Source organism: Sceloporus occidentalis, unplaced genomic scaffold, assembly GCF_023333645.1.
Source record: "Sceloporus occidentalis isolate IW3139 unplaced genomic scaffold, rSceOcc1.0.p SCAF_13, whole genome shotgun sequence".
Lineage (NCBI taxonomy): Eukaryota > Metazoa > Chordata > Lepidosauria > Squamata > Phrynosomatidae > Sceloporus > Sceloporus occidentalis.
This window is the reverse complement of record NW_028316993.1, coordinates 3488720-3516704: the sequence shown is the minus strand read 5'-3', so window position 1 is coordinate 3516704 and position 27985 is coordinate 3488720. Positions and strand designations below refer to the sequence as shown.

General features: G+C 46.0%; 1 protein-coding gene across 6 annotated transcripts; it reads left to right on the top strand.

Moving 5' to 3' along the window:
* Positions 1-7: 7 nt before the first annotated feature.
* DMPK (DM1 protein kinase) lies at positions 8-27605 on the top strand. 6 transcript variants are annotated; one of them, XM_089479567.1, is made up of 15 exons: positions 8-1261; positions 14439-14530; positions 15476-15559; positions 15925-16020; positions 16282-16430; positions 18590-18683; positions 19417-19617; positions 19856-20104; positions 20919-21004; positions 21609-21717; positions 21830-21972; positions 22541-22638; positions 23765-23841; positions 24603-24679; positions 25562-27605. In XM_089479567.1, the coding sequence occupies exons 1-15, from the start codon at positions 1102-1104 to the stop codon at positions 26145-26147; spliced, it is 2301 nt and encodes a 766-aa protein (XP_089335693.1). In that variant the 5' UTR covers positions 8-1101; the 3' UTR covers positions 26148-27605. The 6 variants fall into 6 exon arrangements, with proteins under 6 accessions (XP_089335693.1, XP_089335692.1, XP_089335694.1 ...); XM_089479566.1 differs by having other exon boundaries at positions 19856-20119; XM_089479568.1 differs by having other exon boundaries at positions 19856-20119; positions 24599-24679; positions 25562-25759.
* Positions 27606-27985: the final 380 nt, after the last annotated feature.

The window sequence follows — 27985 nt, the reverse complement described above, 5'->3', positions numbered from 1 at the left end:
GTGCGTTTGCGCCTGAGGCTGTGTCGGCCTTGGCACAGAGGCACTGGGCTGGGCAGAGCAGAGGGCAAACAGAGAGGTCCAGGGTGTGGTGTTCAAGAGAGGGCAGCAAGGGGGACTTTGGACTAACTTAGTGGCATAGCCAGAGAAAAATACATGCATGTGTGCACGCATGCATGCATGCAGAAAGGTGGTATGCTCTTTTTCTCTGATAGTGTGGACAAGAGGGGTGTGTGTACTGTCTAAGTAGAAAACCTCATGTGCAACTTTTGAGGAGGAAGGCGGTGTTGGTGTGCATCTGTGTTTGGGAGATGGTTGCCGCCTTGTGTGCATGCCAAAAGAAGAGGGAGACGTGCGGATGTGTTTGCAGAGCCCAAAGAGGAAGGGGCAATAAAGGAGTGTGTGTGTGTCAGTGCAAAGGGCCCTGTTGTTGTTGATGTGCAATAGGGGGAGGGAGGCACCTATGACAGGGAAAGGGGGAAAGGCATGTGTGTGTGTGTGTGTGTGTCTGTGTAGTGCATAAATTAGGCTGTGTGTGGCAAAGAGGGCAGGCGGTACACACCCAGTGCGAGGGGTGCTGGAGAGGGAAGCTGCTTTTGCCAGTGGGAGAGTTGTGAAAGAGGGGAGAGTGAAGTCTGTGTCTGGGGGGAGACAAGTTAGATTGTGGGTTTGTGTGTTTGTGAGATTGTGCACGAAAGGGAGAGGCTAAGGGTGATCTGTGATTGAGAGAAAAAAGAACGAAAGTTTGCTAGGAGAGCATTCATCAAGAGTCTTCTGTGACTTGGCTAGCAACCCCAAAACCACACCGTTTTCCAATCATTTTTCCACGTCTGGTGGTTGTGTGCGTTGACAAGTTGCCTATCCTTCCATCTGCCAGAAGAGAAGGTCTCTCTCCATCCTTGGTGCCACTCTGGAACAGTTGGTGGATCTCAAGAAGCCGGGTTGATTGCCCAGGAAGGAGATGGTGACTGTGCCCCCAGTGGCATAGGGGAGTGCCCCCTTGGCATAGCGGACCCAGGCCCTGACAGTCAGCCTTTGGATGCAGCTGGAGGCCCAACACTAGCAGCCTCTGGGGTGACCCCTGTCCCCCGCCTGGGTCCCACCATGGCTGCTGAGGTGCGACTGAAGAAGCTGGAGGAGATGGTTTTGGACCGGGGAGTAGTGGGCTTGGAGACCTTGGTGGATCTGCTGCTTTGTGTCCATCATGAGTTGAGCACTTCGCCTCTGGCCCAGGAGAAATACATCAGGGAGTTCTTGCAATGGGGTGAGTCTGCCAGATCTATGGGTCCCTCTTCCTTGGTGGGCTACTAATCTCGGCTTGTAAACGGTCACTTGCCCATGATTAGTGGACACTGGCCACAAGATAGCAAAGGGCTTGTTTGTCAAAAGAAAAAAAAACCCTTCTTTCCTTTTTAGTTGCCTTTTTGTGTGCGCCTGTGCCACAGACAGTTTCCATAGCTATGTGGGCTAGTTGGCTATGAAATTAGGAGGAATAGTTGCCTTTTGTGAGCGTATTTGCAAGCTTGCTTCAATTTTGCCATACACTTTGTTGTTTCCAAGGCCTGGCATTTGGAAGGTCGCTCATTCCTTCTCCTATGAAGCTTGTAATTTATAATTTGTTGCTGTTGTTGTGTGCCTTCCAGTTGTTTCAACTTATGACTATCCTAAGGCAAACAGAGAATGGGGTTTTTGTTGGCATGTTTCTTCAAAGGGGGTTTGCCATTGCCATCCTCTGAGGCTGAGAGAGTGTCACCCAGTGGGTTTACATAGCCTAACAGGGATTCAGAGCCTGGTCTCCAAAATCATAGACAACACTCAAGCCACTACATCACAAGGGGGGACAAAATGAGTGCTCCCTCCCGAATAAAAATTCAGCCCCCCCATAATAAAACCTTCATTCAGTCCTCCAATTTCTAGCATTGCAGAGAGTGAAACGTTGAAAAGTGTTCATACTTTTAGAGTGCTTCCATTTGCTGTGTTTGCCTTCGCTTTGTCTTTATATGGCTAAACTCTTATTTCTATGTGTTCAACTGAAGTTGGACATTACTGCAGTGCAAGAAAGTTTGGATTTCTTTCCCTTCACCTTTTGGAATATTTACATATACATAATGATATATTTTGGACATGGGACCCAAGTCTAAACATGACATTCACTTATGTGCTGTATACACTTTTATACACACAGCCTGAAGGAAATTTTATGCGTAATATTTTTAATGATTTTGTGCATGGAACAAAGTTTGCACGCAATGAACCATCAGAAAGCAAAGGCGTCACTATCTCAGCCACCCGTGCGGACAATTTTGGAATATTTTGGATTCTGGAATTCCAGATAAGGGATATTCAGTCTGTATAGCATTTCTTTGAAAATTCACAGATGCTATCTTGGTCCTCCTTACAACAATCTTGTAAGGTAGGCTGTGAGTGTTCTGCAATGTATTCCTTCATGTTCCCATTTCACCGATGGGTCAAAGAATACCTTCACTTTTCCTAAACCCAGCTAGTGACCCCTTTGCTGGAATCTGAACCTCTTGCATGAGTCCACATCCAACATCTAGCACTTTTATTAATAGGTAGGAATGAAGGAAGTAGCCATGATTCCAGTTGTGAAAGGTTTTCTCCCCCATTTGTCACTTTTGCCATCATGTCCGCACAATGATGCATGTCTGGTTTTCATTATTGGAGGGTACGGAGTGATGGGATGTGGGAGAGAAGATCTCTTATCAAGTTGTATGTATAGCTGTGAACGTTTTTATACTCATTTCATACTCCCCCCAAAAAGAAAATGAAATGTGAGTGACCTAACAAGAGTGCTTAACCCGCCACAGGATTACTGATTGAAAAACTCAATGGAAAGTTTGTTTCAGGGCGATCTCAAGTTGCAGGAAAAGCAATCCTGTGAACTTTGCCTTGGGGAAGTGTGGATTATTGTTGAATAGGTGTGTGCGGGTGAGATTAGGTGGCAAACCAATGTTTCCTAAACCCTAGGAAATGGCACACCGCTGTGTGCCATCCTATGGAATCCTATGGTTTGCACTTTTGAAATAGGTATTTAGATTTCTCAGCTAGAGAACTCTAGTGCTTCATCAAATCATAATTTCTAGGATCCCATTCCCATAGCATCTGGCCATGGCAGCTGAAGTGGAACTTTGAAACCTATTTCTACATTACACTATTGTAGCACCTTGATACCACATTATCCACCATGGCTCCATCCTATGCAGTCGTGGGATTTGTAGTTGGGTGAGCCAGTGTGCTGGTTTGAGCTTTGGACTACGACTCCAAGAGACCAGGGTTCAAATCCCTACTCAGCCATGGAAACCCAATGGCTGATACTCTCTCAGCCTCAAGGGAAGGCAGTGGCAAACCCCCTCTGAAGGAACTTGCCAAGAAAACCCCATGCTAGGGTCGCCATAAGTCGGAAAGGATTTGAAGGCACACAACAGCAACAAACGACACCATTTCACGATGCCATTGTATTTACTGCCTTGATTCCCTATACTGGGAGGAAGGTGGGATGATGATGATAATGATGATGATAGTAATAGTAATGCTGTAGTTTCCGACAGCACAGCCGTACTCTCTGTCACTGGTAAGATACTGACTTGAGTCTTGAAGGCACACAACAACAACAAACAACAGCATTTCACTATGCCATTGTATTTACTGCCTTTGCTCCTTATACTGGGAGGAAGGTGGGATAATGATGATGATGATGTAGTTTCCCACAGCACAGCTTGACTTTCTGTCACTGGTAAGATACTGACCTGAGTCTATTATTTTCATTTTCATTATTATTATTAATATTATTTACATTGACTGGAGCATCCAACAGATTTTGGCATCCAGGAACCAAAATCCAGCGGATACCAAGGGCCCAGTGTATCTTTGAAATGACAAAACTGACCCATTCAGAGGCTGCACTGTGTTTTTGCACATGTGCAAGGTAGCAAAACAATACTCCCCTGCCCTCTCCCTAGCAAGATTTGTGTTAACTTCAGCAGAAAGGGAGACAAGGGGATGGGGGATGAGGGTTGTGTGCCGATTGTTTCTGGTTGTTTCCTCTGCAGCACAGCCGCCGCCACCACAACAAAACATGCCCCGAACCCCACCCTTTGGCGGTACACACTGCCTTTTGTGGACAAGCTGGCACAACCCAGCCGTCCCTCTCCCCCTTCCCAGGGAAGTCCAGCTGCTCCCAGGCTTGGATGATATGTTGCCGGGACTTTGCAAAATGCCATAAAAGGCCACCAGCTCTTGATGCTGTGCTGCTGGGCCTTGTGTGGTGTACTGTTGTAGTTTCCTTTACCAGCTCCTCTTCCTTGCCTGGCTCCCCTATAATGCTGTGTATTTGGGGTCCAGATCTAGGCTGGCCTTAGGATTCCTTCAGTTCCCTTCTGTCTGTGCAATTCCTTTTTGAATTGATGCTGAGCCTGATTCAGAGCTAGATGTGAGCCAGGGCTCCCTTTAAGCTTTTAGCTTGTTGTGTGCCTCCAAGTCATTTTTGATTTATGGTGACTCTAGGGAAGGTGAGCCTATCAAGGGGGTTTCTTAACTGGTTTCTTCAGATGGGGTTTGCCATTGCCATCCTCTGCGGCTGAGAGAGTGTGACTTGCCCAAAGGCACCATGGAGTTTCCAGGGCTTGAGCAGGGATTCGAACTCTGGTCTCCAAAGTCGTATGGTTAAGCCACTATAGCATGCCAGCTGTCACCACTTTTCTAGGGTATGCATTAAAGGTCAAACAATTGGCAGCCACTTCATCTGATTTTAAAAGGGGAGGAACACAATCTAGCAGCGTCTTTCACACTATGTGTATGTTGTGTGCCTTCACATTATTTCTGACTTGTGGCAACCCAAAGCATGGGGTACTCTCAACAAGATTGGTTCAGAGGAGGTTCGCCTTAGGGTTGCCATAAGTCGGAAACTACTTGAAGGCACACAACAACAACAACAACAACAACAACAACATTGCAGGTAGTTGTGTCAAATTCATAATGACCTGCTTTAAAATAATTGATATTATTTCTGTTATACTGAATTTCCTCCAACACTACGAATGTTAAGGTTAAATTGTACTCTTTCTGAGTATCCATTGCACTTTGTTTTTTTATTCCACACTGGTCTAGATGCAAGAGAAACGGATTTCAAAATACAGTAGTACAGAATTGTATGTTACATTTTGGGCGCTTTATGTTTCTATGGTGGGTATCTTGGTATCTGCTGGGGTTTGGTTCAAAGACTCCCCATGGATACCAAAATCCATAGATGCTCAAGTCCCATTAAATACAGTGGGGTAGTAAAATGATATCCCTTATATAAAATGGAAAATCAAGCTTTGCTTTTTGGAATATATATAGATATGAATATGAATATTTTCAAGCTGTGAATGGTTGAATCCATGGATAAAGAATCTGTGGACACCGAGGGCTGACAATATTTTCTGCGCAACGTGTCTGTAGCTTTCATTAAACTGTCAAAAGATTTCCGTGACTCAAAAGAGCTTAAGAATCATTTAGACCTAAAATCTTCGGCCTTTTATTGCCAGCAGCTTTTTTCCTCAATCCTTATTATCTGGGGCTGGTCAGCTGAGGTTATTGATGGAGTAAAAAGCTTTCTGCGCATGGTCTGGAGCACCTTTTCCCTGGTTGGTACTGCAGAAGGCTTGACGCAGTAAAGAGATTTTTGCAGAGGCTGAGGCAGAATTGGAGATGAGAAATCCCAGCCGGTGCCACCTTTTTGGCTTCAGCCTGCTTTGTATATTGTATATTTTCCCCACTGCTTAGGCATTCTTCCATGCTCTCCAACTTCTGCAGCCAACCCAGCTTTCAGTCTCGGAGGGCCTTGGTGGAATCTGAGAATTGCCACGAGCCTAGATTCCCAACCCTCCTTTGTGCCTGAAATAGGAACCTGACAAGAGGAGCAAAGCAACTCAGTTTCGGGGGGGGGAAAAGTCTCGTAAACACAGGTTGGCTTGGAAGAGACTTTAAAAAATAACCCTCATTCTTGGCTGGAGGACAGCGTATGTTTAAACGGCTAAAAATATCCTTAGGTCTTGAGCAACTGGATATAGTGTGCGGAGTTGGGAGAAGATGTATTTTTTGGACTCTAACTCCCAGAATCCTCCAGCGTGCATATGCCATCGAATCCCATTGAATGTTGGCCTGGGCTTTTGACCTGGGTTGGCTCGTTCACACATGCATGCCAAGCCCAATGCTGCACCTTGCAAATGTTGAACATGCATCTCAAAACTCATGCCCAGGAGAAACAGAGGTTTGGACTTTCTAATGGTGGGGGTGAAGCCTTGGCTTGCATGAGGTCCCAGGTTCAAATCTGGCACCCCTATTTGATTAAATAAATAAGTCCGCCATACGTTGGAAATGACTTGAAGGCACACAACATGCGCACCTGTAACTAGGATAAGGAGAATAATCAGGTGGTGGGGCCAAGTAATTTTTTGGCTTAACTTCCAGAGGGTTCAGAATCCAACTTTCCTGAAAATAAAAGCTGGGTTGGAGGAAAGAGGCTGCCTATATATCTGTGGGGTTTATCACACTGGGGCTAATTTTGGCATTAAAGAGAGATTAAAGGGCATTTAAAGCATCCTGCAAATGAAGCAGGAATGGCAAGTAATTGCGTGAATGATTATCACACGCAATTGCGCAAATAAAGTGATGTCAGAAGTGGATTGTCACTGAAATCCTAAAAAGTAAAAAGATGCACACTGATGCTTCTTTGTGAACACTTTAATAGCGGCTTTTATACAACATCATGTGAAATTGTTATGCATAATTGTGCAATTTTTCTGGGGTATCCACAGGATAAACTCCCGATCTCCTTTGTCTGATAAACTCCTATGTGTATTTATGCATGTGCATGTAAGGGCAGGCTTTGCGTAGACCCAAATTTTGCAAGAACATTTCTCCCAAGCAACCCACCCCTCAGTGCCGTAGGTTGCTTGTTCTCCAAAAGAGACTGTCCTGGACTTCATAGTGCAAAGTTGCCTTGGCAGAAGGACATGCCAGTTGGCATTCTGGCCTTTTGCCACATGGCAGTTAACTGTCTCTGGGGTTTGACAATGCTTCTCCTGACCCAGCAGGGCTGGGGAAAATGATGGAGAAGTGTATGTGTGTGTATATGAGAGAGAGGGTTGGAGTGGGTGGGTTATTTTCTTCCTTAATCCAGACTCGGGGTGGGAATGGCAATACTGGCAATGGCTTCTCCACTGGCTAAACAGCATGTTGGAACTAGATCTGTCTTTGGTCCGATCAGCAGGGCTCCTCTTACATTCTTTGCTTTCGTCAAGTGCTATCAAATCATCTTTGACTTATGGCAAGCCTAAGAATGAGAGACCTCCAAACGACACTCTGTTATTATCAACTGCCCTGCAAACTCTTGCAAACTCAGGGCCAGCGATGGCTTCCTCAACTGATGAGACACTCCACCTGTAATGTGGTCTTCCTTTTTGCTATTGTCTATCACTTTAGCAAGCATGATTTTTTCCAGTGAGTCATGGTGTATGACAGCCAAAGTATTAGAAGTCAAAGATACGTCCATGTTACTCTGTAGAAACAGTATGCAGAGAGATCTTGTAGCACCTCTGAGATTAATTGAAAAAAAGAAGTTGGCAGCATGAGCTTCTTTCGTAGACTTAAGTCTACTTCCTTCCAAATGCACCTGAGGAAGTAGACTTAAGTCTAGGAACGCTCATGCTGCAACTTCTTTCTTTCACTGAGTCTCAAAGGGGCTACAAGAGCTCTCTATATACAGCCAAAGTAGGATTGCCTCAACGTAGTCACCTTTTCTTCTAGGGGTCAATTAGGCTTGATTTGCTCTAAGACCCATTCCTTTGTCTTTTGGGCAGTCCATGGTATCCACAGATCTCCCCTCCAGCAGCACACTTCAAATGAATTGCTCCTCTTCCTCTCAACTATTCAGTGTCCAACTTTCACAACAGTCTCTGCTGGGTTGTTGAGTGGATCAAGTGGCGAGGAAGAGAGCAAGCCACCTGTGCCTTTTTGGATGGAGGGAAGGTGACACATAAATGTAAGTCAGTAGGTCTTCTAGGAGATCAGGTTGGAGATGGCAGTATGTGCCTCCTACCTTAGCCAGCCCTTGGTCAGCTTGGCCTGAGAAAATCCCCTGTACTTCTTGGCATGTGTGGAAGCCATAGCAAAGCCAAAGGTGGAGGGGAAACTAAACACATGAGCAAAGGGCATTTACAAATGCAGAGGCAGCAATATTGACAGTGAGGCAGGTTGCAAAGTCTGCACTGTGGTAATACTTTTATTGTTCCTATATCTATGTTGTTGTTGTTGTTGTCGTCAGCTGCCATTGAGTTGACTTTGACCCCATGAATGAGACACCTCCAAGCCCTTCTGTCCTCAACTGCTCTGCTCAGGTCTTGCAGACTTAGGGCCATGGTTTTCGATTGAGACCATCCATAAGGTGTGAAGACTACCTCTTTTCCACCATTATTGTCTTTTCTAGTGAGTCCTGCATTCTCAGTATATTAAAGTATGGCAGCCTCAATTGAGTCATCTTGGCTTCTGGGAAGAGTTCAGGCTTGATCTCTTCGAGGATCCGTTGGTTTGTCTTTTTGCCTCTCCACTCTTCTTCAGCACCACATCTCAAATGAATTGATTTTCTATCGGTTCCCTTCATTGTCCAGCTCTTCGCCTCTCTATCCTCATCTTCTACTGTTGTTTTTGTTGTTTGCCACAGGCGCAACAGAAAACCGACCAGATTTGAGGCCCCTCAGATTGCAAAATACATCAGGATGGAGCCAGTGCTAACAAGGCATTGACTGGCTCTTTTGCTTGGCTGGTGGATACTTGCTTGAGCAAGGGTATGCCAGCCATTGCCCAGTTCTGCCACCCTTTTGCACCGTGCTGCTTCCTATGTTGCAAGGGCAGTTGGCAAAAGGGAATGTGGTGGATGCGAGGCAATGCAGGTGAGGTGAGGCCAGGATGGAAGAGATGCCAGGCGTGATGGGAAAGGCACTCAGATGCTGCAAAAGAGCAAAAGGACAGGTAGTGAGTGTTCCTTAGCATATGCAGATGCACATTATAAACTATCCTTTTTGGCCCATATGACAGTGGCTATCCTCATCCACTTGTTGCAATTTATAGGCTTCAAGAGAACTCAGACTCTGCTAGAGCTGGCAAAAAACTCGGCTTCTCCTCAGTTGACAGCTTGTCCTCAGGAGACACACCAGTGGCCTTTGGTGTATTTTCCCATCAGGGTTAAAAAACAAGAAACAGACATTTTTTTGTGTTGGGGGACTGGCAGAGTACTGCTATTAAGTGGTTGCCTTGTTGGTAGTGCGTCTGACATTTTCCCTTGGAGAGGAACCTGCCCATTCTGCTGTCTTCAGCGGAGCAGCCGAATCTGGAAGCAGACCCTGGGAGGATGAGAAAGTCCAGAATGATGGAGCATATGCATGTGTGTTGTGTGCCTTCAAGTCGTTTCTGACTTAGGGCGACCTAAAGGTGAACCCATCCTGGGGTTTTCTTAGCAAGATTTGGTCAGAGGAAGTTTGCCTTTGCTTTGTCTTCCTCTGAGGCTGAGAGAATGTGACTTACCAAAGGTCACCCAATGGGTTTCCATGGCTGATCTGGGAACTGAACCACTAAACTGTGCTGGCTCTCCATGATGAAGTAGAGAAATGTATCTTATGCTCTCTTCTGTTTGCTTTCCCCCTAAATCATCTTATTTCTCCTTTTCAGGCCAATTCAGGATTTCACTCCTCCACTTTTTATCTCCTTTCAGTTTGGTCTGTGTCACTGTCATCCTTGAAACCTTTTTTAAAAAAATTGGCAGCCGCATTATCCACAGTGAAGCATTTTGCAACTGAGCTCCTCTCTATAAGCCAGTTGCAAATAACGCCTCGATTGTTGGGCTGCAAAGCCTTGGTTCTTTTGCAAGACCTTTGAGATGCCCTGAGCCCCCGAATGGAGATATACTCCATGCCTAACATCTTACAAAGGCTTTTGCCCGAAAACTACAAGTCAGCAACGCCTCAATTAGAGCCTCTAAAGTTCAGCAGCTCAATGGAACAAAATCCCAGACCATATATGTATTGTTCTGCCTTAAAGTATGAGATGTCTACTAAAAAAAGTTAACCGTATGAGATAGAATCAGAAGTAATGCATCTATTAAAGGTTTTCAGTGGAAAAGAGCAACAGAGGAGTTCGCAGTGACTTGGTATTTCAAGGTATTAGTTTAATACGTGAAAGGAATGCATGTAAAAAGCCTCCAACACATTGCAGGCCATGTTTGTTGCTGCTGCTGTGTGCCTTCATGTTGTTTCCAAATTATGGCAAATCATGGGGTTTTCTTGGCAAGATTTGTTCAGAGGGGGTTTGCCATTGCCATCCTCTGAGGCTGAGAGAGTGTGACTTGCCCAAAGTCAACCAGTGGGTTTTATGGCCAAGTGGGGAGTCTAATGCTCTAACCACTACACCATGCCACCTCTCTTGGAAGTAAGTCCTAGCTGCATCTGCACTGAACGAATAGCCCAGTTGACATCACTTTAACAGCCATGGCTCCATGCTATGGAGTCCTGGGATTTGTAGTTTTGTGAGCTATTTAGACTTCTCTGTCGAAAGAGCTCTGGTGCCACAACAAACTACAGCTTCCAGGATTCCATAGCATTGAGCCGTGGCAGTTAAAGTGGTGCCAAACCAGATTATTTCTGCAGTGTGGGCACAGCCATCCCAAGTCCTGCTGCGGCTTCACCCTGAGAGGGTTGTAGAGACCTTCAGAGTAACTTTTTCATTATAATGCTTATATAATGTTTTGCTTTTCTTTGCGACAGTTTCTACGATATTAGCTGTGGCTTTGCACCAAACAAAACATGCAAACTTTGTTGCATAAGCCGTACCTCCAAAAATACATTGCTCAATCTCTATAGATAGGTTGGCTTGTCTAGAGAAACAGCCAAACAAGAAGAAACAGCAGCAACCCTCTTTGTTTTCTTTGCACCCTTGGAAAATATGTTTCTGTTTGGGTCCTGCTTTGCTGGGTGCCAAGAACCAGTCCCTTTTTTTGGCCTCTCCAGTGGCCAGAGAGGATGAAGTATGTAGCAGTTGCCTAGCAATCTCTGGCATACATATTTGGGAAAGGGGGGATACTAGGGAAGGCTCTCTATCATCGCTAGGCAATTGCAAAGACTGCCTTTGGATACCCTGTTCCCCTGTCCTTGTTTTTTTTTTTGGGGGGGGGGTTGCAGTGAATTATTGCAGGGAAATGTTCCTGCTTTGTGGACTACAGCTCCTAGGATGTTGGGAGTTATAACCTTCCCAAAGAGTTTTAACCCCAAAAGAGCAATATGTCCAGGCTCTGGATTTATTCTTTCCTTTGGGTTCCCTAGCCTTTCATATAGTTGCCAACTCCTGATCTAGCATGTCAAATGCCACCAGAAAATGGTCCCAGGCACAGAGGCATGATGGCAATCTTCACCAAGATTGAAAGTAATCATCCGATCTTGAGTTCCAAATAATGCAATTAGCTATATATAGTTAATTCTGGGAAGCAGCAAGGATGTAACAAAAAACCCTTTTCAGGAAATAAAGTGGCAAGCGAGGTCAACATTACAGTCTGCCCTCCACATTTGCGGCTTTGACTTTTGCGGCTTTGATTATTCACGGATTTGATGACTATATTCCCTCTAGGAATCTCTCCATTCTCCAGCATGACTCTGTGGTCCACCAGAAGTGGCACTGGAGGACTAGAGACTTCTAGAGGAAATACTTCTCTAAACATTTGTAGGTCCTCCAGCACAATTCTATGGTCAACGTCTGGCAGATGTTAACCGCAGAGTTGCGCTGGAGGACCTAGAGATGCCTAGAGAGGTGTGTTCTTAGGTTTAAAAAAATAGTTTTATTTAATTTGCATGTTTTCCACCTTCATGGGAGACCTGTGCCCCTAACTCTGTTGGTACTCTATAATGGCTAGTTTTCATTTCATCCTTTAGCTACAAGCTTGGAAGATAAAGAGAATGCTGCGGTTGTAGTGTATCTTGATCTCAGTAAGGCCTTTGACAAGGTCCTCCATCAAATTCTTGCCTGCTTCAGGTTTTGCAAACCAGGTTCAAAATGCAAAAACAGTTTGCACTCCATTAATTCAGCAATGGAGAGAGGAGAGGAGGGAAGAGAATCTTCTCTTTCCCAATGGGTTTCGGCAAAAGCAAACTGCTACAGCCCCTCTAAGCTTGTCTGTTCTTCCTCATTAATAACTTTGGCCATCTTGACCACATCGTGTTCATTTTTAAATGTATGAAATGTTGGAGGATTTAAACCACACTCCATTTGCGGTCTTTGACTGCAATCTTGTGAAAGGCTTTCAGACTGCAGCACTATTGTCCCATCATTGAAGCGGCATTGTATTAATGTGAACTCCCATTAATGCAAAATGCTGGGCCATGCCACTTCAATGATGGGACAGTGATGGGATCTGCGCAACATTGTTTGAAAGTTTTTGGCATGATCATGGTCAATTGCACTTTACTGGACAGGATAATGTTCGGATAAGCGCACCGTTGTTCGAAAATCTTCTTGCATCCTTGCTCTTAGAACTTAGATCCTCTCCAAAGCTCTTGTTTGGATGTGTGGAAAAGGAAGGAGGCAACACTGAGGCTGTGCTTACATACCAGCCTTTGCTCCCCCTCCGTCTCTCCTGGTTATTTATCCAGTCTTTTGCAATCCCAAAATGCCTCTGCAAACAATTCCCATTCCAACTGCCTTGGTCACATCCTTTGGCTATTTATAAACTCTTTCCCCTCCCTGTATTCTGAAGCCTTTTCTCAGCTGTTTTGTTGCCAGCCAGCCCTATTACGTCGTGCTCCTCCTCCTTGCGCCGCCTTGCTTTATCTTTCTGTCACCATGTGAGGAAATGGTCTAAGATCCTTGGGATCTTCCTCCACCCGATCCCCAATGTATTGCCGCCTTGCAGGGCTGGCGGCTGAGTCACCCGTTTGACGCCAACATCTGAGGTCACTTGAGTGGCGATGGATCACATCACCAAATGCATGCCCCCCATCCCCAGTTAGCACCACATTTATTTTAAGGCATGTGCTCAAGCCTCGGGTGCAGAAACCCTCCCCTAGGAAACATCTGAGTCATGCTAGCGCCGTCCAGAGTTGGCATGGCTGTATAAGGGAAGCTCTCTCTCCGGCTAATAATATTTGGCCAAGGGAGACGGGCCAACGCCTGGTGGGCTCAGTTGGCAGCAGGTGGGCTAAAGACACACACGAGAAAACCCCACACATTTTGGGGTTCCTGTTCATCTCAAGTCACCATCCCTCATCATGGGGTGGTTAGGGACTGAAATGAATTAGCGGGCATCTCTTCCCATAGTTTATAGCACTGAAGTCATCCTAGAATTACAGTTGGCACTCCACATTCGCAACTGTGACTTTTGCAGATTTCATTATTTGCGGTTTTGATTAATATGTTACCTCTAGGAATCTCTAGGTCCTCCAGCACAAATCTGCCAGAAATTGACCACAGACAACCAAGAAGTTCCTAGAGAAAATGGTTCTCTAGGCATTTGTAGGTCCTCCAGCATGATTCTGTGATCAACATCTGGCAGATGTTGATCACAGAGATGCTCTGGAGCACCTGGGGATTCCTAGAGAGGTGTTCTCTTTTAGGTAAAAAGAATAGTAGTTTTTAAAAAAAAATTGTTGTTTTTCCACATTCATGAGGCTCCTTCATCCTTAAACCCCAGTGAATGTGGAGGGACTGCTGTATGGTTTGGAAATGGACCATCCAAACCAACCCCTGCTCAGTGCAGGACTTCCAGCTGAAGTGGTCCCCAAACTTCGATCTTCCAGGTGTTTGGGACTTCAGCTTCTAGAAACCCTAGCCAGCTTGTCCAATGGTCAGGAATTCTGGGAGCTTGAAGTCTAGAACCAAAATGTGGGAACCATTGAGCTAGAGCAGTGATTCCCAAATGCTGGTCTTCCAGATGTTTTGGGCTTCAGCTTCCAGAAGCTGAAGAATCCCAGAGACTGGGATTCTAGGAGGTAAGGTCCTAAACACCTGGAAGGCCATAGTTTGGGAGTCACTAAGCTAGAGCATCCCTAGTGGTTAGCTGCCCAGCCCACTTTTGAGAGAAGGGCCTAAATACCCAGACTGTCACTGCTAAATGGGGGACAATTGGAGGGTATGGATGCTCAGCTGAAGTTTTAAATTGCTGCAGTGCTAGAAATGTGAAGACGGAAGGGAAATGCTACAGGAAAATGTTTTCTTGAGGAAGCAGTGTCCTCTTCCCCACCCGTGGCAACACCCTTGGTTTAAATTGGATTTAATTGAAGCCTTCGTTAACTTGTGACATTGTTCAATGTCTTCTTAACCTTTTAAATAGTTTGGTACTGTTTATGTAGTTTTAAGATGAACATGTTGATTTATTTATTTGTTGCCTGCTTCCTCCTCTACAGCTGAGCCAGTGACATCCAGATTGAAAGAGCTTCGGCTGCAACGGGACGATTTTGAGATCCTCAAAGTGATCGGCCGAGGAGCCTTCAGTGAGGTGAGGACAACCAGTGGGAAACCTATGGCAGCCTATGGGCCCCCAATCTGTTTGCACCCCTTTCCGTAGTACGCCATAGTTTGGTGGCTTCCCAGCTTTTGCATGTTTTATTCCCTCATTCTGGGATGGTGAAAAGCCCCCTTCCTCTGGTTTAGTGGGAAAAACTTAATAGTATCCTGGTCCCAATCTTTTCTTCACCTGGGCAAGAGAAGGAAAACTGGGTTTGTCAAGTTCCGTCTTCCCAACGTCTTGCTCTCCAGAAGTGTTATGCTGGTTGGAGGCGTCTGGGAGCTGAAGTTCAGCATCTCTAGAGGGACCTTAGGTTGAGGAATCCTGATCTAGAAGATGCTAAAGTATTTGACCACCCACAATGTCTAATCCTCATTCACAATACTATTCTAATTCAACAGCAGACTCAATGCAATACAATACAATTTCAACATAATTTATATCTGGAAAACATACCCAGGGGTTTCTGGGTTGGCCCTATAGCAAACTACAATAACATCCCAAATCCACAAAACAGTGATACCTTTATTGGGCCAGTCAAAACGCATGTTGCAAGCTTTCGAAGCTCCACTGGTTTCTTCATCAGGTAAAGGTGTTAAAAATCATACAGGAAAGAGGGGGAAATGACAGTGTTAATCACAGGTCTGCATTTTGTCAAGATGTTGATGGTATTGTTCTGAGTAAAGATGTTATGGAAGGATATCCATGCAGGTAGGCCATTCCTCCTTCTGGCCATGTGGGTACTAGGGACAAAGCATCTTAAAATCCAGGAAATAAAATTTAAATTCCAATAGCAACACTCAAATATACTTCATCTGATTTTTATCTGATTTGCATTCTTTGGGGCAGATGTTGCAAATATGTCCGCCCTTGATATCACAGAGGAGACTGTGTTACCTTCCTACTTTCCTTCCCTCATGCATTCTGCCTTTGCAGGTAGCTGTAGTGAAGCAGAAGAGGACCTCACAGGTGTATGCCATGAAAATAATGAACAAGTGGGATATGCTGAAGCGGGGCGAGGTAGGTACAAAGGTGGCACCTCACCGGGCCAAGACGACTGTCGAGTTTCTGCTGACTGCATGGGATTGCTGTTTGTTGTTGTGTGTAGTCCAAAAATACCTTTACTGGGATTTAAATTCTATTAGTAATACAAAAAAGATACTTCCTTTGATATCAAGTTTGTCTCTGTCTTTGCAGAGTACGTTGAATTTCTTCCATGCTGTTTTGTTAGGAAAGCGTTTAGATGCTGTTTGGGTAGCGAAAGATGTACCTGAGGAAGACTGTCTGTCTGTCTATTTATCTATCTATCTAGGCCTTTAATCTTATGGCGCAGAAGCCAAACCTTGGAGTTTTTCAGTCTAAAATCTTGCTCCTGCCTACAATAGGTCTCCTGTTTCCGGGAGGAGCGAGACGTTTTGGTGAACGGAGACAAGCGTTGGATCACACAGCTGCATTTTGCATTTCAGGATGAGAATTATCTGGTGAGTGCTGTTGTCAGGTATGAAATGCTCATTAGAACAGCAGGAATCGCAGCACTGGGTTGGCTCTGAAAATCTAGTTGGCCCCCTTTTCTGTCTTTTCCGAGAGTAAGTATCCAGAAGAAACCCCAAGGAAAGCTACCCAGACAGTGGTAGTAAGGCCCCGTGTTCTGATTTCACAATGCGAAAGTTAAGGCAAAGAGTACTACTTCCTCGACCTTCAAGGGCCCATGCTAATGTAGTTCATCTGCTCCCTCCTTGTAGTATCTGGTGATGGACTACTACGTTGGAGGTGATCTCTTGACGCTGCTGAGCAAATTTGGGGACCGCATCCCTATGGAGATGGCCCGGTTCTACTTGGCTGAGATGGTGATGGCAATAGACTCGATACACCGCATGGGTTATGTGCACAGGTAAGCAGATAGGTGAGATGGGAGCAAGGTGGGGTGGGCTTTGGGCAGAGGATGAGCCCTTAGCTACTCATAGAGCATTTTGGAAGAAATGGTTCCTGGGTGTCCAAAGGTACAGGAATGGGGGCTTCTCCACTATGTACAACGTTGACATTCAGATTATATTGAAAGTTCCCCCCCCCTTTGAAAAAGGAGGATGTCAAAACAGAGTTGCAAATACATTTAGATGCATCAATATTCTAGCCATTTTTATTATATTGCCGTGTGTGTGTGTGCGTGTTGTGTGTCTTCAAGTCATTTCCAACTTAGGTTGACCCTAGGTTTACTTGGTAAGATTTGTTCAGAGAAGGTTTGTCATTGCCTTCCCCTGAGGCTGAGAGAGTGTAACTTGCCTATGGTCACCCAGTGGGTTTCATGGCTGAGCTGGAAATTAGGGGATTCTGGGAGTCATAGTCCAGTTTTCCCACCTCTGTGTTTCATATGGAATGGACTGTACTTTCTAATTCCGTCATGCTCCACAGAGGCATGAAGATCAGTGGGATATAGAGGTGTTCTATAATGTGTCGTGAAATAAGACTGGGGTTAGGGGTCCAGGAGAGAGGAGAGGATCCTTCCACCTTCAGGCCTGGCCTTGCGCTTTCCTGCCCTCCTTCTCTTCTCCTTGCCCCTCTTCCATGGCTGGGCCCACTCGGCCTCCATGCATGAACAGCTCTTGCCTCCTGGAGCCAAAACAGCCCTAGATGTTGTCCTAGATTCATAATCGCCTAATTCATCTCAGACTGAGCAAGAGATCCTGGGCTTCCCTCCAAACCACATGAGCTGCAGCCGAAGCTTGGGAATGCAAAAGGGGGAGGAGGGTTGGGGTTCAGGAAGAGAATGCTTGTGGGTCCGAATGTGGGAGGGAAATGATTGTAACAAGGAAATAGGGGATGCCAATCATGTCATCAGGGCAGGATTTGGGACAGAGGTCCACATCTGGAGGATCCCTCCAAACACAGCACAGCATCCTCTGGTCAGAATTCTTGGGGTGGCTTAACAGTGGTTTTATTCACAGTTAAATACTTGCCAACATTTTGTAGATAGAAACCATGGTCACATATAGTCAAGCAACATCAGAAAGCAGCCAAGATGGCAAACGTTATCTATGGAGTTTATCACACAAAGGAGATTGGGAGTTTATCCCATGAATATCTTGGAAAAATTGCATAATTACACAGCATGATTTCACGCAGCATCGCACAAAACTCACCATTAAAGTGGTCACAGAGAAGCATTAATGCACATCTTTTCACTTTCAGGATTTCAGCGACAGTGCATTTCCGATATCACTTTATTTGCACAATTGCATGTGATAATCTCCCCCCCCCCCCTTTCTTTTTTTGCACAGAAGAAGTAAGTCCCAAATAGCAAATAGTTTTTGAAAATCTGCATTGGACAACTTTCTCACAGTGAGATGAAAAATTGTAAAAATATTTATTGTTGCCTGTGAGAACAAAAATTGACATCATTTTACATCCCTGCTTCCTCCCTTCTAGTGTCTCCTGAGGCTTTTGGTGGCCTGCCCAGTCCTCTTTCTCTGTTTCTGCCCTATTTGTGCTGCATTATTGATGGGTGAATGGTTGTGAGTTTGATGAGGAATGCTTTGGAGCTGGGGAGGGGGCCACGGTTTGTGGGGAGAGCACATGCTGTGATGTTCTTACAGAAGGTCCTGAGTTCGATTCCCACCACATCCAGTCAAGAGGCTAATAGGGCTGGGAAAGGCCTTTCTTTCTGCCCAGGACCTGGAGGAGAGATGCTGTTGTTCAGAGAAGATGGCACTGGCTAAAATGGACCCATTTGGGATCAGGCAGTTCCCTAAGCTTAAAAAATGCAGAGAAGAAATCTTAGTTGAGTACCTCTAGTCTGTGATTAGTTTGCAAGGTGTAAAAAAGTAATTAATCACAACTGTTTGTTGCAGTGTTGTTGCACGGCTCATTTCCTTTTCGTTACTTTTGGAGATGGAGGGGAAAACCCCATCCATAGGATTGATGAGCGAATGCCATAAAACCCAGAAAACAATGCTATTGAAAGGTAACATTTAAGATAAATGGGAAAGTTGCGACTTGTTAATACTGGTAAATTTATTTGTTTGTTTGTTTGTTTATTTCTTCCCTCCTGGACAGAGATATCAAACCAGACAATATCCTTCTTGACCGATGTGGACACATCCGACTCGGGGACTTCGGCTCCTGTCTCAAGCTCCGTGAAGATGGGACGGTGAGGTTTTAATCCTGGGATAGGGATGGTGGAATGAGATAGAAATGGTTTGCTGTGTTTGCTCAGCCTCACAATTTGTAAAGCAGGGCTGGGGAAATGCATGGCCTGCCAATTGTGGCTGGACTGCAGCCATAGGGCCACACTTTCTCCACCCCACAATAGAAGTTAACTTTCTGAAGATGAAGACCAGCTCTAGGAGGAGTCTTCCAACATCTCTAGCACAGACACAAAGGTCAGGGAAGACTCTTTAGACCAGTGGCTCTCAACCTTCCTAATGCCGTGACCCACAGGTTGAGAACCGCTAAGGTGTCACGACCCACAGGTTGAGAACCGCTGCACTAAAGTATTATAGATTATGGTGCCAACCCTGAGTCTTAGGAGACCCCTGTGAAAGGGTCATTCGACTCCAAAGGGGTCGTGATCCACAGGCTGAGAACCAGTGCTTTAGACTATTGACACTGAACTTTGTGTAAAGATATAGATTAGGCATTGCAGCCAACCGAGCATAGATGTTTAAAATCATAAATGAATGCTAGATGCTGAGATGGAGCAGAGGAAAAATTGGAGGGTAGAGAGAAAATTGCATTTCCCTCTCCCACCCGTTCTGCTAGTGGATTTCAAAGATGCCTTATCTACAGTTGTTACTGAAAACAGAGATGATGAATTAGACGGAACAGTGGTCTTTAACCTTACAAGATTGCTTAGGTTCTTTTCTTGGATCCCACCATGGCAGGTCTGCTCGACGGTGGCGGTTGGCACTCCAGATTACCTCTCCCCCGAGATCTTGCAAGCGGTGGAAGATGGAGCTCATTCCTATGGCACAGAATGTGACTGGTGGTCCCTGGGCGTTTTTGCCTATGAGATGTTCTTTGGTCACACTCCCTTCTTTGCGGATTCTGTCGTGGAGACCTATGGCAAGATCATCCATTTCAAGGTAGGGGCCACAGTCTCTCTTTGTGTCCATGCACATATCCCATTTTCATGTGGCAACCTGAGATTTCTCTGGATGCTCTGCCCAAATTTCATTGGAGAAATAATACTTTTATTGGTACAAAAAGATGTGTCAGTGTTCAGGATCTTCAGCTCTCTTTCCAAATGAAGAGTCTCAAAGATATACTATTAGCATTTTGCTCCTGTTGCCAATACTTTTTCTTTTCATTTCTTTTCCCAAGGAGCATTTCCAGTTCCCCCTGTCAGCCACAGAGATCCCTCCAGAAGCCCTGGCCTTAATCGAAGGGTTGATCTGTCCCCGAGAGACGCGGCTGGGGCGCAGTGGCGTGCGGGACTTCCAGGAGCATCCCTTCTTCGTTGGCGTGGACTGGGAGAGCCTGCGGGACTGCCTGCCACCGTTCGTCCCTGAATTCGCCAACGCCACCGACACGTGCAACTTTGATGTGGTGGACGACTGTCTCACTGACATGGTGAGAGGGGGAGGGGTACGTGCCTTTTTCGTTTTTTCTTCCCTTCTTCCCCCTCCACTCAGTGTTGGTTCAAATGTAACTAGAGGCTGAACTTGACTTTGGATGGTTTAGGAGAGAAATGGTGCGGATTTGATTATTCATGGATTTGATTAGTATGGCCATCTGTCGGAGATGCACTGATTTAGATTTCCTGCATGGCAGAATGGGGTTGGACTGGATGGCCCTTGCAGTCTCTTCCAACTCTATGATTCTATGATTCCATTGTCAATTTATGCCAGAAGTTGTGCTGGAGGAGACCTAGAGATTCCTAGAGTGAACACTTCTCTAGGCATTTGTATGTCTTCCAGTGCAATTCTATGGTCAATTTCTGGCAGATTCTAACCATAGAATTGCCCTGGAGGACCTAAATTCCTAGAGAGAACATTTGTAGGTCTTCCAGTGCAATTCTGTGGTCAATTTCTGGCAGATCTTAACTATAGGATTGCCCTGATTTCCTAGAAAGGTGTTCTCTCAGGTAAAAAAATAGTGGTTTTTGTTATTTGATGTTTTCCCACTTCCACGGGGATCCTGTGCCCCTAACCCCAGTGAATGTGGAGGGGCCACTGTATACTCTTTCCAACGACCATCTGCAAAGAAAAGTGAAGGTTGGGGATTTCTGCATTTACTAACAGAATTGTTGTTGACCCAGTAGCCTTGCCAGAAAACAAAGTTGACAACCTTAAGTTGGAGGCAACACGATGGCTAACCCCTTTGTGCTTGGATTGGAACCGATCCCAGACCTCTCCTTCTTTGTCCTTATATCTCCCTTTCACAGGAGACCTTGTCGGATGTGATAGAGAGCTCTCCTCTGGGTGTGCACCTGCCTTTTGTGGGATATTCCTACAGCTACACAGCCGTGAAGTAAGAAGGCCGCTGGGTGTGTTTGTGTGTGTGTGTTTTGTCAGAGAACCCCAACTTAACTTAGTAAGACCAATGGGTATTTCCTCTGCTCTGTATTTTCTCCCATGTTTGCCAGTTCTCAAGGAAAGGACAGCTCCGAGCCTATAGAATGCACTTTTCCTTGGTCGGCAAATTGTCAGATGCATAATAAATTGTAGCATAAGCTTTGGTAGACTAACGTCTACTTCCTCAGATGCATCTGAGATGCTATGACTTCTTTCGCACAGTTAGTCCCAAGGGTGCTACAAGATCCCTTTGCATGCTGATATTCCAGACTACCATGGCTATATCTCTAATGTATTTCAGTGGTTATCAGTTGCCTTCTTTAGATGTTCTGAACACCTGAAGAATTGCATATGACATTATTTTAGAAAATAATAAGTCTGAGCTGTTGGTTCAGTATTTAACAAATATCTTGCAGGGCAGGCAGAGGCTCACTAGTTCACCAATGTGACTAGCAAGAATTATAGCAAAAGCTGAATGCTAGGTGGTCCACCGCAGCTTGGCCAGAAAGCCGCCTCTCATAGCCAGAGAGGGGGTCCGTGAGAATCTCCCTTTCTCTCAGACAGAATGAGCCAGAAGAAACGGTTCGCAGGGACATCAGTATGGAGATGGACTGCACCAGGAAGACGTCGGCAGGAGAGCCAAAGCCCAAACAGACCCCTGAGGAGCTGGTAGGTTGGAGAAGGGGAGTTGCTAGTGATCTTTGGCAGCCCCAAGATGTGGACCACTGGTCCTTACTCCTTTGCCCTTGGCCACACTGGTGCCACCTCTGTTCCTTGCCAGGTATACAAACTACCAGACGGGCAGAAGCTGGACCTCACCACTTTTCTTGAGTTGCAGTCGGCGCTGGAAGAGGAGCTGAGGAGCCGGGAGATGCTGTGTCAAGAGCTCAGCATGGTCAAGTTGGCCAATCAGACCTTTGCCAGGTAAGGGAGACCACAGAGAGAAGGTGGAGGACTCAACTTGACGCATCGGTTTGCCACCTTCTCCTCGGCAATAGAGCATGCAAAACCCATGGCTCCTCCTAGTGGCCTGTAGTCTTTTCCAAGGGGATCCTGTGGTTTTTAAGCTTTTTTTTTTAAATCCTTGCTTGAAAGGGTTTTAATTCTGTATGTTTTCACTTCTGTCTTTGTAAATGTTTTAAACTGTATTTGTTTAAATGTTTGTAGGCCTCCCTGGGTCCCAGTATTGGGAAAGAGGCAGGAGGGAAGGATGTGGGGAACTGAGCAAAAGTTTATATCATTACTATGTATTTATGTTGCTATTTTGTAAGCATTTCTAGAACCATTATTATTTTATGTTGTTGTTAGGAGCAAATCCCCTTTTGCAAAGCACGTGTTTCTGTGATTTGGTGCAGTATTTGAACTGGTGAAACTACTGTTGCATTTCAGTCTCTGGTGGAAAGAGTGAACTGACTCACTTTGGAATACCTCTGGGCTAGTGTTGTTTCCACTTTCCCATCAAATACCAATTGTCTTGCTTTTGCCCATCCAGCCAACTGAAGGAAGCCGAGAGCCGCAACTTAGAACTGGAAGCTCAAATCAAACGCTTGGAAGAGCAGGTCGAAGGGATGAAAACGGTGGGCGAGGAAGGCAAGTTTCTCCTGTCCATCCCAAGCCTCGTCCCTGCTTTCCCTTCTGGTGACCCTTCTGGAGAAACCTGTTTCACCTCCCCCCCCCCCCCTTTCTATCCCTTGATTTTGTTTCTTGCATCTTTACCTCTGTTCCCTGAATCTCTTTGCAAAGCTCTGATGCCACAACAAATTGCACTTCCCAGAATTCCATAGCATTGGCCCATGGCAGTTATAGTAGTGCCAAACTTGATTGTTTTTGCAGTGCGGATGCAACCTAAGTAATAGTGACTATGAATGAGTGTACGGTCTATGCATGCCATCCTACTTTAAGTCTGTGAATGGTTAAGGAAGTGTAATGAACTGTGATTGCTCTGCAAGCTTTTGGAGAAACTTACCCACTTCAGGTTCCTTCAAATATATTACTTCCCTATTAATCAATTTGCTTTTCTCTAATGAGGCACAAAAGTTTGGGAATTTTAACTCCTACAAATCCCAGCCAATCTGCCCAAGGCTCAGGAATCTGGAGAGGAGCGGAGTTTGAGAACCGCTGCTTGAAGGCATTCTGTGCCTCAGCCGTAATTGCATGGAATGTTTAACCAGCCAGCAAACAAAGAGAATTACAATCGGCCCTCCAGATTTGCTACTTTGACTTTTACGGATTTGATTGATATGTTCTCTCTCGGAATCTCTAGGTCCTCCAGCATGACTCTATGGTCAGCATCCACCAAAAGCCATGCTGGAAGACCTAGAGATTCCTAGTAGATGACCTCTCTAGGCAAATGTACGTTCCTCCAGTGCAATTATGTGGTCAACCTCTAGCAGATGTTGACCACAGAATTGCCCTGGAGGACCTAGAGGCGTTCCCCCAGGCAAAAAGTGTTTTTTTTTATTTGTGGTTTTTCCACTTTCATGGGGGTCTTGCAACCCTAACCCTAGCGAATATGGAGGGCCTGCTGTATAGCAAGCCAGTGATGCACAGAGCATGTGTTTCTTTGCCCATCCATCCTGCAAGCTGGCATGATGTGTCCTTGGCATACCTCTAGGCTAGCATGTGTTGTCCTCTTTCCCTTCCTCCCTTTTCCAACCTTCTCCATACTTTCCCCACCCCAAGAAAACCTGGTCCCACCTTTCTCTTTTCCTTCCAGCTCCTCTGGTGTGGAGCCCTCGTTGGCCCCCCAACCACTCGCACCCTTTCTTTGGCTGCATGGAGCGCCCGGCTGATGTAAGCCCCATTCTTCCAGACTCTGCCAGATCTTACAAGGGAATTTTTAAAAAGGAAAAAGTGGGGTTTTTACTGTGGTAGGGGCTCCCTGCTGGGGGAAAAAGGAGGACCAAGTTGTAGAGGAAGCAGAGAGATCTGTTTGTGATTGTGAGGTTGTGTATCTGGAACTGTTGTTAATTCTGTCCTTACCCTATCCATCTCCCTTCCTGGCCAATGCTGTAGCCAGAAGACATCCTGAAATTTCTTGGCATCCTTCCACGAAACCTTCCTTCCACCATTTTGTGTAAAAGGTGACCCAAATGAAGTGACAGGTAGAGAAAGCCAGGATGGCATTGTGGTTTGAGTGCTAAGACTCTGGAGGCCAGGGTTCAATTCCCAGCTCAGCCATGAAACCCACTGGGTGACCGTAAGGAAGTTGCATGCTCTCAGCCGCAGAGGACAGCAGTGGCAAACCACCTTTGAACTAATCTTGCCGGGGAAAGCCCAGGCTAGGTTTGCCTTAGGGTCATCATAAGTCGGAAATGACTTGAAGGTACACAAGAAAAAGAAGAGAAAGGCAGGTGGGGAAAGCACTTGGTGAGGTGGGTTTTTCCTGTCCAGGAGTAGGAACTTGTTTCTGTAGAAGGTACTGTGTCTATACTACAAAAACTTGCTACACCTGCACAAGGTGTAGTACACAGCAATGCCTTGTTCCTCTTCCCCTCTCCCTTTGCCTGTGTGCTCTGCTTGACTGGTGACCTCTGCTTTCTCTTTCCAGCAAGGCGGCACCATGGCATCTCGGCTCTGTGAATACCCGCTTGTGGTACCTCTGTACCGGCACTTGCTGCTCTTTTCCAGGGTATGTCAGCTGCACGCACATAGACACGCACCCTTCTTGCTTCTCCGGCTCTGCTGTGAAAAGCGGCACCTGCTTTAGCTGGTAGTCAGCCTGCCAGTCTCCACATCTTTTTCCCCATCCTGTTCTTCACTTCCGCTCTCCTCCATGCCCAGTCCAAATGCCCAGATGTGACAGCTTTGAAGCAAGCTTCTGCCCCGTGCAAAATTGGGGCAGAGACGGAGGAGTGGACAAGAGCAGTGGATTCTAGGGACATGACAGAACGCATCCTCCATGAGCAAGTGCTTTGATGCACTTTTATTGTCTCAGAGCCTGGAGAATTTCCTCTTTTTTTTGGACAATTCCCAGAATCCACCAGACTAGCACAGCCTGTTCGAATTGTAGTTCAAAGTAACACTGCTGAAACCCAGGATACTTTATGGGCCCTTTTAAGCAGCCATAACTAAAAGTCAGATTAGCTGTTCTCAGAAGAGCTCTTTTCCATTTTTGCACTCACTTACATTGCCTCTTTCCAATGAAACAGGACCTTATAATTGGGTTGTGCTGCTTAGGGCTGACGGGAATTGCAGTCCAACTATATCTGGAAGGCCATACTATGCCCAGCCATATAGCAGTGGGAAACACAGCAATAGGGCCGTGTTCCCATGCATCTTTTTAGCTGGTCTGCAGACCTCCTGAGATTCAGTTCAGGTCAAATTGTGCAACATGGAAGAGCAGTTTTGGGATTGGGCCACGGTTTGATTTTGGACTGTCATTTGCAGCAGCTTGGGGCCAGATTTCCACCCACATGACAAAGTGTTACTCTGATGTGTCCCTGACCCACCTTTCTGGCAGCCCATCCAGTAGGGGATCCTTCCTCTTGACCGGCCTGTTTTTCCTCCCCAGGTACATAGGCCCTGCATCGTCAAGGTGGGATACCTGCTCCTGTGCACTGGCGGTTTCGGACTGGAGGCCTCTGCCCTTCGGAGCATCGCGGATGTGGTTTGAACACTGCTGCTGCTGCTGGAGCCCTGGGCTATCGCTGCTGCTGGATGGGTCTGTGCCTTGTAGTTGCCTAGTGAAGACTTTGCAGATCAAACGCTGGTGGCCTTGGGGAACGAGGACAACCCTGCTCCCTGTGTCTCACCAGCCAGATGTGGTCTTTCTGCTCCAGCTGCAGATGGCCTGGCTCAGATCCTTCCACCAAGGCTCTCCCTTGGCTTTCAAAGGACAGCATTACTGGCTCTCGGCAGCCACTGCTCCACCTTCATGGGCTCAGAGGCGGCATTTTTTAGGGGGGATGAGTGGCTGGAACTGGCCAGGAACTTTGGAAAGTGATGCAAGGGCCTCTCTATATTCCCCTCCCTCTCTGGTCCGGCCTCAAAGGGAGCCTGCCTTCCAGCACTCCTTGCCCTCAGACCTTTTGGTGTTGAACCTCTTAAATCCCACCTTCCTCAGGTGCCTTCCAGCCCCCTGTCCGACTTCTACTTGATCCCACTTCTGTTCAAGCTGGCAAGCAAATGCAACTAGCTCTAACCTGCTATCCTCCATCTGCATGCAACTTTATAAATCTGCCCCTGGGTGGTTTCCAAGAGGCAAACTCTCTCGTCTTGTGGAAAGATCCCTTGTCAGTCTTGCTTCTCCTCTATAGTTGTTGTTGGGAGGCCAGTTTCTTTGCTGCCAAGACCTGCGTCAGCTTGTCTCTGTATAAGCTGGCAAAAAGACCCTTCTAATAACTGCTGATGGTCCGAAGGCTGCTTTGCACCAAGTACCCCTCAAGGTCTTGCCTATAAGAAACCACAATAGAGGGGCAGCTCATGGATGAGGACTGATCTCCACTGGAACTGGATTCAGGCTCTTCTGTGAGGATCCCTGGGGACTAGAATTTCCACAAAAGGGGGTCTGTTGTCCCAGGATCAGTAGGATGTTTTGCTTTGCAAAGGCAAAGGCTGTGACCAATGCCTCCAAGTCATGAATTGGCCAGGGTTTTGCCAGGGTAGAGTGTGGCCTAGCCTCTGTGAGGAAGCAGGCACAAGCCCTATCTCTGCCACAAAGCCCTGGTGTGACTTTGGAAAAGGTTAAAAGCTATCTGCCTTGACTCACTCGGTGGTGGTGGTCAAATAGATGTGCCACCGCCTTTGACATATACCTGCACTTCTACACTTCTTGACACTGGGTGGCAACACCAACTCCTACCTGCTCCACACTTTGGACACATGCGAGGATCTCTCTTTCTCTTGGTAATTTATTTGGAGTTGTGGTGTTTTGTAGTAAAGCGTATTCCCCCACCCCAGCAAGAGGAGTACTTTTGCTCCCCACCTTTCCCCAAAAAGCCAAGAGAAGTTGTGTGTGCATGTTTTCAAGAACAACAAGTGCACAAAACAAGATTATAGCTGGGGAGAGGGGAGAATTTAAACTGCTAGTTTTAAGGTTTTGCACTAAGCTCCCCTTGTTCTCTTGTCACCTTTCCCCATATTTATTACGCTCCCCCCCTCAGTGTAATATGGTACGTTTCGTTAGACGCATGAGAATACTGTACATTTGTGACAATGTGAGTTAGGAGGAGTCGCCCTTGTTAGAGATAAATAAAGCTGAATTATTCCCTGTTTGTTCTTGGGCTGCCATCTTGGGGTGGGGAATCGTTAGAGTTTCACAGATGAAGGTAAACCCAAAGCAGAAAGGAAAGGGAAGAAAAACGGTGGTGTCAGAGATGTCAGCCCAAATCTTACTATTATTTCAGAGAGCAGTCCTTCAGCCATTAAATCAACAAGATCTATATCAGTGTTTCCCAAGCTTAGATCCTCTAGGTGTGTTGGACTTCAGCCTCCCAATAGCTCTAACTAGTTTGGCCAACGATCAGGAATTCTGGGAGCTGAAGTCCAAAACATCTGGAGGACCAAAGTTTGGAAACTACATAAACATTGAATCTCACTATTTCAATGTCTGAATTGGTTCTGCTCTCACTGGGATAATAAATGTAATGCTGTTAACAGTGGCTGTACATGATTGCAGTTATGAATGCATAACCAAGAGTTACACATTCATAACTGATTTGTCTTGGTGATCCCTACACATTCACAACCATGGTAATAGCAAGAGGGATAAACAGGAGCCCCCCAATCTTAAGTAACAGCTGCTGCAGCAATGGATGTCTGATCGCCTGTCAACTGGGACGCAGCTGACTTGACAGGAGGAAGTGGAATTGTCAGCTCCGATCAACAGAAGCGACTGCTATCATTTTCTTAAAGCATCTGTTGCCAGGGGCTTTAAGAGGACTGGACTCTACCCCCGGGGTGGGAATTAGGCGATGCTGAAGATGACAGGATGCAA